The sequence below is a fragment of the Protopterus annectens genome, chromosome 12.part0 (assembly GCF_019279795.1).
Source record: "Protopterus annectens isolate FY-2018-M chromosome 12.part0, PAN1.0, whole genome shotgun sequence".
In the NCBI taxonomy this organism is placed as follows: Eukaryota; Metazoa; Chordata; order Ceratodontiformes; family Protopteridae; genus Protopterus; species Protopterus annectens.
Window position 1 is genome coordinate 1,171,974,580 of NC_056746.1, and position 20,919 is coordinate 1,171,995,498.

The window sequence follows — 20,919 nt, forward strand, 5'->3', positions numbered from 1 at the left end:
AATATATTTTGTGTGTATGTGTAAAGTTCACACTGAAAGCTGCATACCTCTGCATCTGGTTCCAACTTGCACTTTGAATTGCACCCTTAATAGCTAGCTGTATTTTAAACCTATGCTGGTCCAATAAAAAGCTGTTACGTCACCTCTGTGTTCTAGAATTTTTCTCTACCTTTTCTATACTTTTAATCAAAATATATTTGATTGAATTTCACTATACTGATATATATATTTTTTGTTTTGCTTTACTGAAAATTGGTGAAGTCCAGAAGTCTCAAGATACTAGGGTGGATGTAATATACAAAACTTATAATCATCTAGAGCTATGACGAGATTCAGTGAAGAAAAAAATATATAGTCCTGGATGATGTACGGGGTTGCCCTCTACATCACCCATGCAGTAGGTTTCAACCCTCTGCATTCCCCTTGTATAACCTGATATGAGGCTGCACAAACTCAAGGTAGTTTATTACTCTTTGAAGGAACAGGATTGCACTCTCGTGGGCCTCAAGTACTTGGTTACCCTAGGACTACCAGCCATGTGCCTTTTCAAAAGATTCAAGCCTCTGCGTCCTGCTAAAAACATAAAAAATGCAAAATGTCCTGATATTTTAGACAGAAAATATGCATTATAGTTCTATTAACTGTTAAAGAAAGATGTGGTACTGTATTTTAAACATCCTAAAATTAATTCATCAGTGAACTTTAATTTTAGTAATGAAGTGAAAAGACAGCACTTCCACTGGGTCATGGTAAACTTTATCTTGTGAAATCTTGTGTCCTGGTATAAATGTCCCACTTCTGGAACATGAAAAGGTGGTGACTCTCCATCTGATAACCCTACACTTAATACATAATCGGTTTCGAGTTTGAAACACCTCTAGGTAGGTTATATTTCATTACCATGCCTGTGATCAAAATTTGGCAAAACTGTAACTGTCAGTGTGCCTAAGTTAATCGGATGGCATTGAATCCAGTATTTTTAAGATGTACAGAATCCTTCCCCATCAGACCCTCCCTTCACTGGCTGATCCTAAGCTGTAAAAATATCTGCTTATATGCCTATCAAATATGGATCCAGCAGTTAAGTAGCAGAATGGTATTAACGCAGTGATATGCCATCAAAGACATCTGGAAGTCTTTTTTTAATCAGTGATGCTCCTCAGATGTTTTTTACAGACCTCACTCTACAGCAGTATACCAACTGAACAGTTATTTATTTACGTTATCTAAGCATGACATAGTCTGTTCAGAGTGAAAAAAAATCTACACAGACTCAATATTTTTATAGAGACAATGGGGGAGAGGTGCAGAAATATATGCAGTTAAAACTAATTTATATCAGTGCAAAACCCCCAATTTTATCAGCTTCCCCCATTATGTTCACTGAAGTACCAATTTCATATTTATACAGAATTCATTGCTGTCTCTCCGTGATAGTTTTAGTGTACTTTAAAAACCCAACAGCTGAAAATTTTATGTGAATCAGTCAAACATGATTGCAACAGCCAAAGCAAAGAAAACAACTTTGTGAAACGCACGATGGTATTTTGAAGTGATTCATGCTTTCTGACAGTCCAGTTCATCCACTGTACAGACTTTCACTGTGAAAAACTCCTAGTTGCACACCCCCACAGTCCCGTAAAGTTTGTTTTCATGCAGTCCATCTGTACAATTGCAGAAATGTTTGCATGTGGGTGGGTGGGGCTGGTCTATGGTACACAGTTGTCGGCACAGTCTGCATTCACCAAATTGCCTTTTGGGTCCCAGCTTGCTTTATGGTGGTTGACAGCGTTCCCCAACTTGTCATTCTCAGATTCATGGGATTCTCCATTTCCATCTGTCATCTTCATTTCTTGCCGGTGTGTGTGTATCCCCTGGTAGCTTTTTTCCTTTCCTGCATTTGGCTCAACCCGCAAATATGCCTTGACCTTATGATGCCTCGCTTTGCCGTCACTGAAGTCGATTACACGGCATTCATAGGTACCTTCATCCGAAGGCTTCACAGCTGACAGCCGCAGTTTGTGGGAAATGTTGCTTCCAACTACCTTAACAACCTGAAAATGCAGAAAAAAATGCACAAATAAGATAGGGAAATTTGTGACATCTAAGTATTGAAAAAAAAATAGGCTTTAAGAAAGATGACCAAAGGATATAAAAGGACTGGTAGCAGTGAATAACAATGACAAAAACTCCAAATTTCAAATCCTGGTGCCATTTAGAAGCAATTTAACATCATTAAAAAATGTTTTTCACTAAACATATGCCAGATATTTATAAGTGCCATTTAGAAGCATTTATCAGCATTATAACCCTTTTATTGAAATACTGCTTTGAAGATGGTTGAACTGTGCAGCCAGTTGCATGCTACTCCTGCTTCGAAGAATGACCTTTACGTGTGATGAGAGGATAAGTATTTATTTACCTGGTAGGTACGTCTTGTTGAAAATCATTAAGCCATGAGTGATCCACGGCTGCAATAACATGGCAGATGGAACATGCTACAAAATATTACAGTAAATGAGCTGAAAAAATTAAATGAATTGTACCAAATACATGAGTGGAATATATGCCCTTTCACATACACACACACACACACACACACACACACACACACACACACACACACACACACACACACACCACACGCTAGCTGTTTCATCAAATAAGAGATTCACTGAGTATAAACAGAAGACAGTCGTTTGGCACTCCTGTGGGATTAAGGTAAATTGTTCAGCATTTATCAGCATTAACAATGAAAGTAAAATCAGCAAAGGCAGAAAAGATGGAAGAGCTGCATGCCGTGGAGTAAGTCTACATTTCCAGCAGGGAGTTCTTAACAACATTAATAAGGAATTTACCATTGTGTGAAATAGGTCACTGTGCACAAAAATGAGAGCGATTTCTGGGCAGGTGTCAGGGAACCTAGTTGTGATTGTTGCAGTGCTATGGTATTAACTGCAGTTATGATGCCTAAGAAAGACGAGACCATAGTATGAAGCTCTTCATGAAACCGATTATTAAAAACAGATTTTTTTTGTTTTTGCAAAATGCTACTTACTGGAGGTAATAAAAGGCTCAGCTCTGCAGTAACTGTGCAGAATAATTAAATATCTGGATGTTGGAAGTCTATTATCATGTTTTCTGAGACTGAAGACCATTACTTGTGTTCAAATAGAACAAAAATTAAATATGCATGAGTTTTACCATTGTATTTCAAACCTGTTTGCTGTCTGTAGTGTAGCCCAATGAGCTAGCGAACCTTTTTCAGGAGTGACTTGTGCACTGCGTACTCCACATGGCTCATAAACAATTTTTTTCCACAAATGACACAGAGGAGGACCATAATTAAACCTAAAGTTATTCATAGCAGCTTGTCACAGGTGCACCTGGATTCCAAACAGTTAGGTTCAAATCTGTTTTTACAGCTAAGAAGTCATCTACTTGAGTCCTGTTGTAAGAGAAAGGTAAGAACTGTACTTAATTAGTACTGATAACAGCAAAGTGAAAGCTACCAATCTGACAAAGAATGTTGAGCAGTGTTTAGCTCAGCTCTTAAGGTTCAGATCTGGGCAGGTAAGCATTTTAATTGACAGACATTGGCCATCATTATCTGTATTAGCTTAGTTCTAAGAACATTTGGGAAAGTAGAATGAACTGGCAAAAAATATAGAGGTATTTTTGCAGTTCGTAATCTGACAGTTAGTGTAGAGGAGTAAAGTTCTCAGCTGTTTCTTGAGCCCATGATACAGGGTTTGATTCCTTCTACTTTCATTTGCCTACTGTGTAATTCTGAGGAGATCATTTAGCTATACAGTGTTCTCAGAATGTCTCTCAAAAAGGGACAATTTATCCAGTGGGTGTACCTGGTCAACAAATAGATAAAATAAAAATAAATAAAGAAATAACATATTAACAGTACACAATGCACCTTGGATATTTGTATTGGTGGATGAAATATAAAAGGTCCACTCTCAGGAAGGCTGTAAAAGGGAATATCTAACATCCATAGCATCATGGATGCTTGCCCTAATAGTGTAGTTCTGTCTGCCAGGCAATAGTTAATAGTTCCTTCTACTTTGTCTTGGCATAAATAACTGCAACAACACTAGTAGTGTTTATGAGACAGAAGAGCTTAACTTTTATTCCTTACCTTGGTGGTTGGCTCATCAATGCTGGATTATATCAGTTTTGATTGCTGCATATATGTTTAGTGTTACAAATGCTACAAGAAAATAAACAAGTCATCCTCAATCAAAACTGGTGCATAACTCCATCTGTGACAAGCCTGACTTCTTATTAAGTGGGCACTGAACTGCTCAGGGTACTGCATTACTTCCTAGGAATCGCTAATATCATATAAAGATCATACGAAGTGCCATGGGCAATGTTACACATGAGATACCTTCAAATGGTTGCTATAGAGAGATATTTTTATTTTATTTTATTTTATTTTATTCGGTTTGCTTACCAGGGTAAAGAACTGATCCGAATGGACCTATTTCAGTCTCAGCCTAGACAATATTAATGTCAGTAGATGGATAAGTTCACAAGAAGTATTATGAATACAAACAAAATGTTGTGCGAAAATAGTAATGCATTACTAACAGTAATAATAATAGTAAAGTACACAGTACAGGGGGCACTAGGAAGGGATGGTTAGAATAAGGAGGGAAAAAGAAGAAGAGAGTGAAATAGTGAAGGGTCAGAGCTCAACGTGTAAACGATACTAAAAGTAAGGTAAATGCACACAGAAATTAACTATATACAATATATACAACGTGGAAGAGCTGTCACATATCAGTGTAGGGAAATAATGTGAGGAAGACAAAGGTGCCTGACTGGTGAAGGGGAGAGCTGGGGGGTCAATGAGGGGGGCGGGGGTAAGGTGATGTGTCCAAAGGGAAAACATTTGCAAATGTACTCAGACTTGAGATGATTTTTAAGCTGAGCACAAAATGATGAGTACAACATGAGGTCATTAAGATTAGCGGGGAGGAATTCAGAGAGTTTGGGGCCTAGGATGGAGAAGGCATGGTTAGTTTAATGAAGTCTCATTTTGGGACATTGAAGAAGTGGACTAGAACGGTTAAGACTTTTTAGACTGTAACTAGGGGAAGGGTCATCTGAAGAGGTTGAAGGCAACAGAAGGACAGGGGTGTTCTGCTCATTTCTAGGGAAGAGGGTAATGACATGGCAGATAGATTTGCTTACAGTTTGGATGATGGTGGAGTTTTTCTTGGATGTTGCTGCAACCAGTGGAAGTCTATATTCAAGACAGGATGATAGAATGCCTTTCCCTACGGCATTCCTTGTTAGTCTGGAGTGAAACTGGAAAATGTTATAGGTCCAAAACAGGAGGGAATTAATTTCCTAACATATTTGTTCTAGGCAATAGTGAAAGTTCAGTGCAGGATCAAGCCACACACTAAGGTATTTGAAGGAGATGACTTGATCAATGGGGTTGTCAAGATTGTCATGGATAAGAAGTTAATGAGAGTTTTTTTTTCTGATACTTAGGGGAGAAAATTCATAATTACAAATTTATCAGTGGAAAAAGTGACACAAATGCATTCCTCCCATATTCACCTAAACAGGTCTTTTGCTTCAGTTTCCACCCCCAGCTAAGTAAAACAGACTTAAGCTTAAGACTCTTGAAATTTTAATATCTCCCTTTTTACCATTCCTACCAAGGCTGTTGGATACCTTTTCTCTAAAAATAAATTACTCAAAATCAACTAGTGAACAAATAACTTTTCATCATAAATCAATCTAGTAGCTCTTAGAAACTGTCCTTTTATCATGTTCTTTTAGATAAACATAGGGTGTGTATTATTAAAATATAGGTAACTGTTAGAAAATGTTGAACCTAGTTTACCACTTAGCATATCTCTTAAAATAGTCAGATCAAATAATTGATTTCATCTCACTTAATGTTGCAAGTAAATTTTAAAAACTTAGTCTTGGACCCCAAAGCCTCAATAAATAATCAAACATTTCACAAAAAAACAGAGATTGTCAATAAAATGACTATAAAAAACTACATTTTTTAAATAAGGCACAGCATATATTTTATCAAGTTCCTATTCAACTAAAATAATATTAGCATAATTGGGTGCTATACAGGCATCCATATCTAGACCCAAAATTTGTTTATAAATATTAGAAAAAAAAATAATATTTAGAAGAATCACGTCCATCAATGCAGACAAACAATTATATCTTTAGTTTTTAATCTGATGCTCTTCTAAGAAAAGATTTTAGCAAATTGATACCTTAATCTGTGAGGATACAGGTGTATAATAAAATTACATCAGCAGTGACAAACCAATGAAAACTAATGCCGGTATCATTAAACAGTCTTGCAATTTCCAAAAAGTCCCACAAGACTTTAATATATGAGGGTATTCCACTGAAAAACCTTGTTAACTTCCTCTCTAAAAAATACATATAGTCTCTATTTTCACTTATTTGGCTACAATAATGGGGCAAAATGGGGGGTTCATTCCCAAAAGCAATCCATTTTATGGTACTTTACTTGCATGTAGCCAAATTCTTCAAAATAATTGCCCCCATTTTCAAAAACCTGTAGTAAAATATCATCTATCATATGATATTCCCCATTTAAAATATTGGTATTTACCTTTAGGTAATTATTTTGATCAGACAAGAGATACATCATTGCTAATGAATATTCAACATTTTCCTTTAATACTATGGCATTCCTCTTATCCACTTTTATAAAGCATACCATTTTGACTTTTCTTAAATCAGTCATTGCCTGTCTTTCAAACAAATTTTAATTAAAACTCTTAAAAACACTTTTACTAGACAGGTATTTAAAATATCACTCTCTCACATACATTCTGAAAAGTGTTTAAAGTAGAATTAATGGCGAGTTAAAAGTGGATTAAAAGTGTTCCATATGTTATATTCTAAATCATCTGTGACTTTAAAGATAGCAGTTAAATTCAATTTACACACAAACAGCCTTATTTTTAGACATGTACATGTTAAAGATACCCTAGTAGTGGATTTAAAATTAAAACCATAAATAAAGACAGTACCTTTTTGGATGTTCTTGATTATTTTCTATCCATCCTGCACAAAAGATCTACAACCAATGAATTGAAGCACAGCAAGCAGTCAGACACAAAATAACACTCTGGACTTGTAGAAATGCTATTTTAATAAAACAAAACTTTCGGGAACACAAATCCCTTCATCAGTGTATACTAATGAAGGGATTTGTGTTCCCAAAAGCTTTGTTTTATTAAAATAGCATTTCTACAAGTCCAGTGTGTTATTTTGTATTTTCTATCCATCAAAGAACTTTTGCAATTTTTTGTGCTGTAGTCTAAACCGTTATCCTTTTCCATATATCGTTCGGACATTATCATCATTTTTTTTTTGCTTTCATTAATGGATCCCAATGTATTGCACCTCTACAAATCTTCAGACTTCTGGATATTTCTGTTGTTTGCAGCCCATGTTGTTGTAACATAACTTATTCTGACAAGCTGATGCATTCACATCTTCAAATGAGATCTTTTTTTTCAATTTTATTAGCTCCACTACCAATGTCCTTCCTCCTTTTGAGTGTCCAGTTGTCTGTTCCTTAATAAATTATATAGACTTCTGATACCTCCCAAATATTGTAATAGGATGGTTTTCAGTCTAAAATGGTTGTTTGGTTTTAATATACCTTGTAACATTTTTAGCCTTGCTGCATTGTGATATTTCTCAAAATCAGGGATCCTCAAGTCTCTTACTTCTGTTGGCAAGCTACCAATATAACATTTGTAGTGCATGTGTACTCCATTTTTGACAGACTTTAGGAAACTTTGTTAAAATCCACATAGGACTTTTGATGAGCACTTTCTACTGCTCCAATTATTCTTTTGTGATAACAAAATAAACTTGTGACCAAGTAAAATAATAAAGAAAAGTAAACGTAATCTTCAGTTTACAAATCTTTCCAATGAATAAAACTAATTTACCTTGTTGCAAGTTTCCATACTGTTGTGTCCAAGTTAAATTTATTTAACAAGGCAGCTCATAGACCATGAATATAATACAAGCTATTACTGCATGCAAGAGGGTATCATACAGATGGACAGGACTTTTTATATGTATATAAATAATTAAAACAGGCCAAGGTAGATTTAACATAATAGATTCCATTCTAATCTACTAGATCAACAGCACTGTAACCATTGTAAACATGTTTGCATAAGAATCCATCCTGAAATCAGCTGACTAATTGTAACATTTGGAATTTTTACATTTGAACATCATTTTAGATTTCCATTGAGAACAACAGACTCACACGTGGATTGTTAAGTGTAATTTACATAGGATTCATAGGAATTACAAGACAATTTATAGCCTCACAACCATTAACACCTTGCCAGTACACACTGCCAGGCTGCACCCCCTTTCTCAATTCCAGGGTAAATTTTTGGGTTTCCACCCAATCATTTATGTTCTGTGTGAAGGCTGATAATGTGTCACATTGTTTAACCTACAGAAGATGTTTATTCCAGAGATGGGGTAAGTACTGCATAATGACTCTATCTCAACATTGCATTCTGCTACCTGCTGGTGAAGATTTAGGCTTCTGGTTCTATTAGACTTTCAAAGATACAGGAGATAAAGTCCGCCAGGGTCTCTAATACTACAATAGGCGAGGCACAGATATCTTGTCAGGATAATATAAGATGTCCAGTAAAGAAATAGAACTTCTAGCCTCTCTTGATATGTCAGCTTCTTTAAACTCATAATCTTTATTAGGACTTCTCCAGTTTGATTTGTGTAGTGTAATACATCCTGAAAGAGATGCTGTTCCAGTGATTGAGCTAATCAATGCTGAATATAACGGAACTGTGATTACTTTAGATATGGATGATATATCATTAGCTATCAGTTGTGCTAACTGGACTTATTGTTTCTTGATAATCAAAGAGGAGGAAATTGTCAACCTAGGTTCCGAGGTTCCTGACTATATTTTTAGTTTGTAGTTGGATATTATCTATACTATGTGTTTGGGGAGGGGTTGTTTTCCAAATGCAATGTTACTTAACTTGTTTTACATATACTTTGACCCCATTTTTCAGTACATCAGGTATTTACTAGGTTAGATTCTTTCTGAAGGGTACAGGTGTCAGAGGGGGCCTTAAAACTGACACCCAGTTTGCAGTCATCTGCATACTTAGTTAACTATAGATCCCATTTCAGAGTTTGGAAACCAGTAAAGTAAATGTTAAAAAAAGAGTGGTCCAAACACACAGCCCTTGGGAACAGTACTAGGTGCCATATGTCTCAAATGCTTAGTGAAAGAATTCTGGACAAAGCCAAAAATAATGGGGGGGGGGGGGTCCTAAGACTCAAAATCAGGGGCAAATTTCAAATACTGGTCTTAAAAATTTAGAAGACTGATAGAATAACAGGTTCTGCATTTCTATATTAGCATGCAGATTTTTTCTGAAGGATATGATGTCTGAAACTCAAATATCTGTCATTATTTAATGTCTTCAGTTTTTATGATTTGCCAGAAAGCCACCAATTTTATGAGGAATAGACCAAAAATGTGAGGTAAAAATCTAGACAGTCTGCAAAAATCTGGATAGTTGAGAGATATGTTTTTTACCTTCATGGTCTCTAATGAAGAATCAGCCACAAAAACTACACGAGTTCTATCTTTTTAGCCAGTTTGCTATCTTGTAGGGATATAATTTTAGAGCATTTAGCTTTCTTACTGTACCTATGTGCGATATAGCATCAAATGTCTTGGGAAGATCCAAATATACTGGGTGTACAGCATGCCCATGCTGAACAGCCTGAGTAACCCTCTCAAAGATGTAAACTTAACTTAATAGACGGGCTTTCCCTTTGACAAAGTGAGTTTGTTGAGGTCAAGCCTAATAAGGTTTTTGATATTATAACTGATGAGATCAGTTATAATACATTTCCTATCTTTGCAGGCCATACTTTTCAGGCTGATGTTTTGTAATTCAGGAAACTTTCTTTTTTGAATTCTCCTTTTGATCAGTCTTTGAGCATTGACCAACTTGGACTTAAGACTAGCAAAATATTGAGCAATCAATATACTTCAGATGAAGGATAAACTCTCAGGGCTATCTTGAGTATTCTTTAATTTTGCTATTGCATATGGGTGACTGGTGAAAGGATCTCATATTAGATGAGTTGGTAATAATGGCAATTGGGTCACTACTATTTTGTTTACTTTTAACTATTTGTTTGATACAGATTTTTTGGGAAAGTTAGGTCACTATTAGACTCCTGGTTCAATACCCGAGTACAATGCAGGACTATCTTGTGTATAGTTTTGAATTTTTTTAAAAAAGAAACATCTTTATTGCATTATCACTTATGATATAGGCAGTTATATACTTATATAAATGAAAATCTGTATTGACATATTTTTAGTTACAAACATTATACATCACATATAATCATCTACGCAGTCATTATCATTCGGGCATTACATAGCTCATTCAGTGTCTGTCTTTCTTTAAACCTCATTCCTTTTCCAAAACATTATTCTGCATGTATTGTTCCATTCCCAGTTTCTCTATGTCATTTATTTATTTGACATTTGTTGACTGGGTTAGTCTGGCTGGGCCAGTGCCCATTTTCAGCAGAGACCCCAGGAGAAAAGCTCCAAAAAGGTAAATAATATACAGTAAATTAAAAAGTAGTCACAAGTATAATTAAAAAGTAATTGCATATAAATTCAACACATACAGTATTGCAATAAGAATAATTAGATACTGTGTGATAGTAGGCATGTATAGTTGCATCTTATAAAAAGATTAAAGTAAATTTCTTTGCTAATATAATGCATAATCCTTATAGACAGTGCAGTGGTGCAGCGGCAGCATTGTCGCCTCACAGCAGAGGTTCTCCGGTTCGATTCTCGGCTGGAGTACCTTGTGTGTGGAGTCTGCATGTCCTCCCTGCATTTGTGTGGGTTTCCTCCTTGTGCTCTGGTTTCCTCTCATGTTTTAAAGACAGGTGCCTGGAGCATTTCTCCCCGGGCTCCACTGAAAATTATCTTTGTTCCAAGTAGGACTTTCCTGGCAAACAAATGTTAAATAAATAAAAATAAAATAATAAATAATCCTACAGATGTAAGGCATCCTCTTATACAAAGTCACAGTTGCAGTGATAGTATATGGCAGTTTCCGTAGGCATAGCAAGTGTCCTCCTGTACATACTCACTGTACAGTTTATTATGGAAGTTTTAGTGATAATTAGTAAAACACTTGCAAGACTGAAAAGGTTGTTGTATAGCTTATCCTGTGGAACAAGTACAGGATAAGAGAAGGAGTGTTGGTGGAGAGAAGTGGGGAGAGAATGAAAGAAGAAGAGGTTGATTCAAAAAGGGAGGGATAGAGGTTGATTAAATTGGATCATTGCAATAGCAAGTCCAAACATTAAGTAAATAGTCTTTTAATGATTTTTTGAAACAGTTTGTGTTAGAAATTAGTCTTATTTGTGAGGGCAGTTTATTCCAAGCATTTGTGACAGAGTGCTTATAAAGAAGTTTGCCAATGGTTTTGTTGGGTTGTAAATCTGAAGGAGATGCTGGTCTGAGCTGTGGAGTGTACGGTTAGGAATATAGGGAGTGATGAGGCTAGAGAGAGCAGGACAGGAGTGGGGTTTATTGAATTAGGAGTGGGTGAGGTGAAGTTGAAGCAGAAGGAGTTGATGGGGAAATTCAAGCCACTGAAGGTTTTTTAGAGAAAGGCAGTGGTGTGAACGATGTGGTAGACCGGCAGCAAATCTAGCAATTTTATTATATGCAAGTTCAAGCTTAGTCAAAAGATTGTTTGAAGGTTAGTGGGACTGGGTCAGCATATAGTAGGGTGGGTAGAAGGTAGGCTTGTGCCAGAGAGAGTTTGGATTCATTTGTCAGCAATTTTTTATATCTATACAGTAAGCCACGTTTTTGGAGTGCAACAATGTATATGACTATTGCTCATACCCTTTTTTAAAGATCCCACTTCCAGTTCTTTTATCTCTGTTATGTGGTCACTATTTCTAGTACAGTTGGTTTAAACTTTGATTTCCATTTTCTAGTAATTGCTTTTTGGAAGCCATCAGAACTAAAGTTAGCAAGGTCATACATGTGTCTAGGCAATTCCGATTCTGTACCACAGCCCAGAAAAATAATTTCCTTAGTTACACCAATTTGCTTTTTCAGTATTTCTGACAGAGTAGTCTTCAGGGAATTTTACAAGTTTACCAGCTCATTACACTCTCACAAAATATGTTCTCAATAATCTCTTTCTTCTTCATCACACCTGCAACATTTATTATGTACTTGAGGAAAATTTCTTTGGAGTCTAAAAATACCTATGCAAACCCTTCCAAGCAAAATTCCCAAATCTCATAGATATTGTTGCATATTTGGGAGCCATGCATATATCCTTCCAGTGTTTCTTTGTGAATTGTTTATCTAATCTCTCTTCCGAATCCTTTCTAAGCTCCTTGGATTGATTCCTATAGTTATTATGCAATATTTTATATGCCCTACTATTTATCCCTTTTTTAACAGCAGTTTCTGTTTCAGATTCTACTAAAAACTCTACCAGCACTGGCCTTTCATTTAGGATCCCTCTGTTCCTTTCTCTTTGTTTATACTCTGGTATCAGTCCTTGATAGGGAAGGCAGTCTCTAGCCTGTATTCCAAATGTATTCTTGACTCTTCCCATTCTATTACCTTTCCCTCTCTAATTATTTCCTCCCAATACATTGGTTCCTTTACCAGTTTTCTCAAGTTAATTCCAGACCCCTCTTGCCTATTCTTTGTACCCCTAACTGCAGTCATGCCTAATGGCAGATTCTCCATTCTCATGTTGGCTTAGTTCTTACAATACTTTCTGCTACTTTATGAATAGAAGATTTTGTATGGTCATTGTTATTCTCCTATAGGATCTGCATCCAAAATCCCAGTCTCTCCATATTTCTTGAGCTTCCCCCATTTCATCATCATCCCTTTCCACTTTGAATTATAGCTTTCTACTTGTGTTATGTATAGGAGCCTTAACTGTGTAGCTCTGAAATACCACTTCAAATCAAGTAATCCCAAACCACCTTGTTCTATTGGAAGGATCAACTTATCCCAATTAACTCTTACCCTCTTCACCTTCCAGATAAAATTATTCAGCTCTTTATTAGTTGCTATCCACAACTTCTCCTCTGGATGATAAAAATATGTCTGACCTGTGTATAAAACCAAAGGGACTAAAAGTATTTTTACTACTTATATCTTGCATTCTATACCCATAAAAGAGAGCTTCTGTTTCCTTGGTTTTTGTATTATATTTTGTTTAGTCTCTTCCCACATATCCTTAGCTACCATAACAGAATCCCTTTTTACCCATAATCCTAACTACTTCATTTTGACCTTCCTGCGTATCTTGGGCCTTATTGATGACCAGTGTTGTTATGGCTCCTCATATGCTTGAAGATATTGCTAGTAAAATAGATCATGTGTTATTTTATTTTATTTTATTTTATTTTATTCTAACATTTAACTGTAGTTACATTAGCTGGAGCCTGTGCAGTTTCTCAGTCTGGTACCCTCTAAACCTAAGATGAGGACCAAAAAAAAAAACTTTTGAATCTGTAAACGAATGTACCAAGTGGCTTGCCACAGATATAATACCATTCACAAAGCACTTCAGTGCTCCAGCCATGATACATATACATCAATGGCATTCAGTTCTAAACACCAGTACTGCACCACCACCCCAGTGGTCTCTACCAATTGTGCACCAAACACCTTGTGCATGGAGCAGCCCCCCCTTCACCCTGGCCTGACTATGCCTCTCACTGGCCAGGGACCATTTTTAACTGACTCATGATACATTGGCAAGAGTAAAAGCAACATAAACAGACAGTTTAGTGTAGCTGATTAACGAGGTGGATATAAACCAGAGTACCCAGTGGTGAACCAGAGAGAAATGTGAACTCTATAAAGACAGGGACTGGAAGTCAGGAATGAATGTGGGACACTGGAGATGGGATGCAGAGACCTTATCACTGAGACACTGTGCTGCCCATTTTATTTATTTATTTGGATGAACAGGTGTTAGTGTCTGGAAAGCCATCACCCTATAATGAATCGTCTTTTGGTGTTAGATTCTAGTCATCAGGCTCTAGAGTCACATACAGTTATCACCAGGCTCAATATAGGCCTTCACTTCTTACAGCAAAACCTGTCACATGTCTCAATGATGGCTGTTCATTAGCAGGTTCAGAAACTCACTGTCTTTTCCTTGATTTTAGAGAATTGTACTCCAGTAGAGAGGGCAGCTCTTGAGATTGAGCTAAAGACAGTGCTTCTCATCCTAAAAGTTTAGGAGAGGAGTTGAGACCAGTACCCCAGCTGCTGTGTACAGCTAAGCAAGTCACCATGTTGTACCTGAACAAAAGATCATATCAAGTGCTTGCATTCCCTAAATGCCGAGGCATGCAGTTCTGCCACAGGATGAGCATCATATTCAGAGCAATTTGCATCCCAGGGAAAGTAAACATGCTGGTGGTATCCTTCACCCATAGTTCTGATCCATGCTGGTGGTATCCTTCACCCATAGTTCTGATCCATGATGGTGGTATCCTTCACCCATAGTTCTGAACCATGCTGGTGGTATCCTTCACCCATAGTTCTGATCCATGCTGGTGGTATCCTTCATCCATAGTTCTGATCCATGCTGGTGGTATCCTTCACCCATAGTTCTGATCCATACTGGTGGTATCCTTCATCCATAGTTCTGATTCATGCTGGTGGTATCCTTCACCCATAGTTCTGATCCATGCTGGTGGTATCCGTCACCCATAGTTCTGATCCATGCTGGTGGTATCCTTCACCCATAGTCCTGATCCATGCTGGTGGCATCCTTTACCCATAGTTCTGATCCATACTGGTGGTATCCTTCATCCATACTTCTGATCCATGCTGGTGGTATCCTTCACCCATAGTTCAGATCCATACTGGTGGTATCCTTCACCCATAGTTCTGAACCATGCTGGTGGTATCCTTCACCCATAGTTCTGATCCATGCTGGTGGTATCCTTCATCCATAGTTCTGATCCATGCTGGTGGTATCCTTCACCCATAGTTCTGATCCATACTGGTGGTATCCTTCATCCATAGTTCTGATCCATGCTGGTGGTATCCTTCACCCGTAGTTCTGATCCATGCTGGTGGTATCCTTCACCCATAGTTCTGATCCATGCTGATGTTATCCTTCACCCATAGTCCTGATCCATGCTGGTGGTATCCTTCACCCATAGTTCTGATCCTTTTCTGGAGGTTAGGAATATTGTCTTTCTGGAGAAAAGCACCTTAAATGCTGAATTGCTTGCCACACAGAAGAATGTCATCCTCTTGCTGTTCTGTGTGCTTTATTAGATCAAGAGGGGATCTCTGTGGATCTGTTCTTTCTCCTGTGGTAGGTCATATTGTTGTTTACATTTTAGCATTACATTGAATTAAAATAAAATAAAATTCAGGAAAGAAATACTGCACAGTAGCTGAGAAATTTATGGTTGCAAGCTGTCAGGTCCCTGGCAGTACAAGGAACTATCCCAGTAGAAGCTACGGAAGTTCAACCCTTAGTTAAGGAGAAAAACAGTACTGCTTCAGGACACAGTTCTTCACCAGTTGTTGTAAAATAGGTTTTGAAGCTTCCATAAAGATTTTTGCTTGTTAGTTGTATTGTTCTAAATAGAAGGTTCTCCATTTTGGTGGAGAAGTTTTTGCTTCAGTTAGTCAGCTTGCAGGTGATCCTGCCCTATCCTAGTACTGGTTTGCTTTTCATACAAGTTATTCCATAGTCATAGTGCAGGATTCTGGAATATTTGCACATAATTAGAGCACAGAACTGTGGTCCAACACTGATTATTTAAGCCTTTCCTTAAAGATGCTCTCCATCATTTAGCAGTTTTGAAGATATGTCTTTCTCAATGAGGTTTGAGCATTCATGATCAACAGGCTTAGCTTACCCCCATTCAAACTGCAGGTTTTGTATGTTTGAATTTCTACCCTTTGTGGACATAACTTTGATCTGCAAGATTTTCAAACTGCAGGTCCTTATCAGTAAGGAGACCTAGTTAGTTTTTCATGAGGACTGGTTTGTCTTAGGAGTTAAGCATATTTTCTCTGAAAAGTGTATCAGAACTGTCCTTAATCCATGTGTAATGTCTTCCTGATTTTTTGGTGAAGTAGAATTCAGTAAAAAAAGATCTCTTTATAGCTTGTGCATGCACAGATTATAGTACTGTCCTATAGGCATGGCTGCTTGTAATACCTCTTTCAGAAAGTATATCACTTGACATTTATGGCATGGTCTCTTGGTCAGTAATTCACACCTTTGTCAAACATATTACTTGGGCAATGACTCCAGAAGTTGGGTTTATTTTGTCCCTTCTGGCTTTGGCCACTTGAAGATGGTTAATACTCACTGCCTCCAAGTTCTACCAGCAATTACCTACTGCAGAGGGTCTCTGAAGTCAGATAAAAGATCTGTGATGCAGTTTATGGCAGTGGGTGTTATAATCCTCTCAGCTGTTCCTGTTTGAACAGCATGTGATCGTGAACTGATACCCCTCTAGTGCATAGTTTATGAAATTCTTGTATGTGTATTTTCTGTTTCATGTCTTGCAGGCTTTGTTCAATCAGTGGATAGTGGGCTGAAATAAGTACTGCAATGATTGAGAAGAATACCTTTCTAGAATGTTATTACAGGAACGAGTATCCACAGAGCTAGTGGTGAGATGAGAATGAGAAATTTCCTGAGCTGGGGATATCAGAAGAAGACACCTCAACAGTGACCCAATACAGAAGTCCTCCTAAGAGTTCAGGTAATACAGTGAGCATGTGTTTCTTATTTCTGTCATAACTGCTGTTTACTATCTGCCCTTCATTTGCCTAAATAAAATAATAATGAAAGATAGACTTGTAAAACATTTTAAATGCCCCAACACATCACCCAACTCTAGCTCATATTCAGTATAATCTTTTCCTAGTGTTAGCATTTATTTTGACAGGAGGTCAATAAAATGTGGCATTTAAAAATGCATTGATGCAGTATAGTCACAACAATCAAATCATATTTGGTCATTAATCACACCAACTGGTAACTCTCTTATTTAAAAAAAAAAAGTTGTTGATAATGAGTGGAAAAAATTAAATATGCTAAGACCACAGAGAGTTTGTGTTTTAATGTTATAACCTTTGCTAATCATATAAAAGTGGATTCCCTTCACATGCTTGAGGTGAAAAATGCCTGGGTTGTGTTCATACCTCTCAAATGTCCAGCTATTCATAAAATGTTCATAGTTTTGCCTTATATGACTGGCCTGTTCCAAGTAAGATTTGTGGTTTTCTGTCAAATCTTTGAAGCCTCATGTCACTAATAGCATCTTTCTAAGTTTATAAGAATAATATTTAAATTATATCCCTGATTTTGGACCTTTGTCCCTCCATTATGTTTAGCTTTCTCCAGATTTTTTGCATTTAGAGTTTGAGAGTTGTGGTTGTTTTAACAAAAATGTGCATGCTCGATACTGTACTTTCTAATGTGTTCACACATTATTATTCATAGTGATGTTTGACTAATTGTATTTTAATGTGTGCTTGTTAGTCTGTGCTTAGAGTAACTCAAGAGAAACAGTGACCAGAGTGACTCAGAATTTATTATTATTATTATTATTATTAGTATTAGTATTATTTTTTGTAGTGATTGTTCTTTGAGTTGCAAATACTTTGAACTAAGAGTAATAAAGTAAGGCCCTTCCAGAAACATTTGTTCTACTTTGGGGTGGTATATTTTCATGTGAGTACCAGTGTTAACATCTTTTTGGAAAGGTTTTATGAAGAGATAATGGAGAAGATGTATCCTGAGTGGGTAGGCATCAAGGAGACACAGGGGAAACTAAAAAACACATCTAAAAGCACACTGAATCTGTACATTTGTTTACTGATATAGTGTCATTCATTACGGTTTTACCATGCTGTTATTGCTGAGCCATAACTGAACTTTGCATTTGGTAAAATAAATAAATAAATAAATAAAGGTGAAATGACAGGGTGGTACAATAACTGCCCCAAACCCCACAGTGAAGGGCTTATTCCATATAACTGTCATTCCAATAACGCATCAGACTCTGAGGTTATTTCTTGGAACTGTAATTAATCATGGCAGTATATTTTAATTAGATTTCTTCTCAATGGGGTCACCCATATAAGCTAAACAGAATCATGATCTTGTAGCTGAGTGGCTATTTTCCAGGACATTAAATATGAACCTTAGAAGGCTCTTGAATAATTAATTAGATTAAGAAAAGAAACCAGAAATGAAAACTTGGAGTTGGAAATAGAGATTTAAAAACTGGACAGCCAAACAAAGTGATTGGTACTGGGATGTACATACATAAAAAGTGACTGGATTCAGGTCAGAGTGTCGATAGTGCATTAGATGACACAGCTGGCTACTGTCTGAAAGGCTCATGCTGGTGAATAGAATGGTCAAATGGACACTAAGAAAGAAACCAGATTTATTCATCTGATATTACAGTTTCCATCTGAAGTAGTCTGAAATATTACCCATTCAGTAAGAGAACACATGAAAACTCCTGTCTAAAGTGTGAATGCCAAGCTCCCAAGTTTCCCCACTGCTCTAATGTCACTGCCAGTGGCCTGACCCTATTCTGCATGCTGAATGGTCTGTGGATAGAGACACATTTTATTAAACACCTTCCCACTGAGGGAAGATGTTTAATGAAGGACCTTCCCACTGAGGGAAAACCTTAGTAGAGACTCCAGATGCATGGAATAAACAGTACCTACAGAGTGAAGAATATCAGAGTAGTAGTAATACAGTAAATGTATATAGAGCAGAAACTATCACAGTAGTACTAAACCAATCTGAGTCAGGGGTTAATAACGTAGATGAGTGTATCATTTACCGAAGAGAGATTTCTCAAGTAGGTATGAATGAGCACAGAAAAGCTGTTTAAGAAGAAAGGTTTACAATGAAAGATTTTGACTTTTTGTAATTATGTCCTGTAACTTTTAAAAAGATTCTGCAGTAACACAACCTTATTTATATAGAGTAATAAAGTGTTAAGCATGTTTTTCATCAGAGTACTCATTATTAAATGTACTGGAAGATCACACTGCTGTATCCACTTTTCATGTTACATAGGTTATCCTTTAGCTTATTAAAAGTGCTGCACGGACAACCCTGATGCTACAAGATTCACCCAGGCTTATCTCCCTACTTAGTTGCTATTCTGTTTCTCATTAAATCCATGTGATTTAAACTTCTGAATGACAATTCAGGACTGGAGTTTTTTAATTTAAATTATTTCAGGCTCAGCATGTGCTAAAGAGAAAATTATATTGAGGATTTGTTTTATAACCAGGCAAATTCCACTGAGGACAGTCCTGTTTCCTAATCAAGCTGGAGGAAAGACAATAGATATTATTTCTTTCCATCCACAGCAACACAGCTTGGTTATTCCCACACCCATTAAGCATGTCTGTTTCTTAACTCTTTCTTATTCATTCTTTCCAACATATTATGTGCTCATTGGTTGTATTTGCTGCATTTGGAAATTGTTTGCCATTTTACTTGTGCTTTAAGTGCTTTCTGGGAATATACAGAGCCGTGTCCTGATAAGTGATGGAGATATTCTGTACCAGGTTTCAAAGGCAATACTAATAACACTGTGTGTGTTGTGAGAGATGGCACCAGCATTACAGTACCAGTGGCTTCTTTCTGGTGGTCACTCATATTGCATGGTGAGCTACAGTGTGCAGAAATTGCCCATCAGCATCACCGTTGTCATGTGACTTAATATGATGGGATGGCATTACCTGCAGTGCGTCAAGGAATAGGTAGCAGTCAGGCATTATGCCTAAAACATGAACTAACCACATAAGCCTGCTCAACAGCCAACAACCATGTGCATTACAATGGGATGCATTGATCTGCTCAACGAGAAGGAAAGTTATGAGGGTGGGGGCATCTTCAGGAATCTAGGCAGGAAACAGTGATTTCAGCCTCTTAGGTTAAAGTTGTGCTATACCATCTGCTGTATTTCTACACACATGCTCTCAAAGGATGGCTGCTTTAATGACATAGAACAACATGCACACATTCCTGTTCAAGCAATGGTGCCATTTTTTTTGGAAAAGGAAAATCGTGAAGTCTTAATGAAAAACACTGAGAATAAAAACAGTGAGTGTCAGTTTAATATGGTAGTACATGAGGAAATTACGGAAATACAAGACTGCATTTTCCACAGTTAGGCGTACAGCCCTGAGGCATTAACACAAAACATTTCCTATTAAAATACTTTTATAATTGGATCAAAGGTAACCATGGTCTGAAGTAAAAAAGAAAAAGCTTTTCAAAATTCAAGCTATTCATCCACATCAAACAAAGAATTGGTAATGATTAACACAATAACTGTCCGTATGTGCTGAAGCATATCATTTATAAAACTTGCCCAGCATAGAATAAAACATACAGACCTGTATAACAAGTTTGATATAAAACACAATTACATTTTTTATAGAAATGTATTAAATCTGAAAATATTTTAATATTTCCATCAGGAGTAGCCCTTCTTGTGCTGGCTGCAGATCATTTTAAAATTGCAGCTTTGCCAATATTGCAGTTGTCTAAGATTACTTATAGGTGACCTCATCATTTTATAACTAGAAGGTGTTAAGCACATAATTCTGGACATGAATGTAATGCATAATAAGATAGCACAGAAGGTTAAAGCAGCAAAATACAAACAAGCTATGCCTGGGTTTGAGTCTTGTCATCTTCATATACACACAAAATGACTCTGGGTCATACTTTAAAAAAAAGC

General features: G+C 36.8%; 1 protein-coding gene across 1 annotated transcript in view; it reads right to left on the reverse strand.

Annotated features, from left to right (window-relative positions):
- Window positions 1–1,123: 1,123 nt before the first annotated feature.
- VSTM2L (V-set and transmembrane domain containing 2 like) overlaps window positions 1,124–20,919 on the reverse strand; it is a 626,272-nt gene continuing 606,476 nt past the window's right edge. The window contains exon 4 of the mRNA XM_044090204.1: window positions 1,124–2,054. Coding sequence (XP_043946139.1) covers window positions 1,710–2,054 — 345 coding nt within the window. The 3' untranslated portion in view covers window positions 1,124–1,709. The remainder of the gene's footprint in view (window positions 2,055–20,919) is intronic.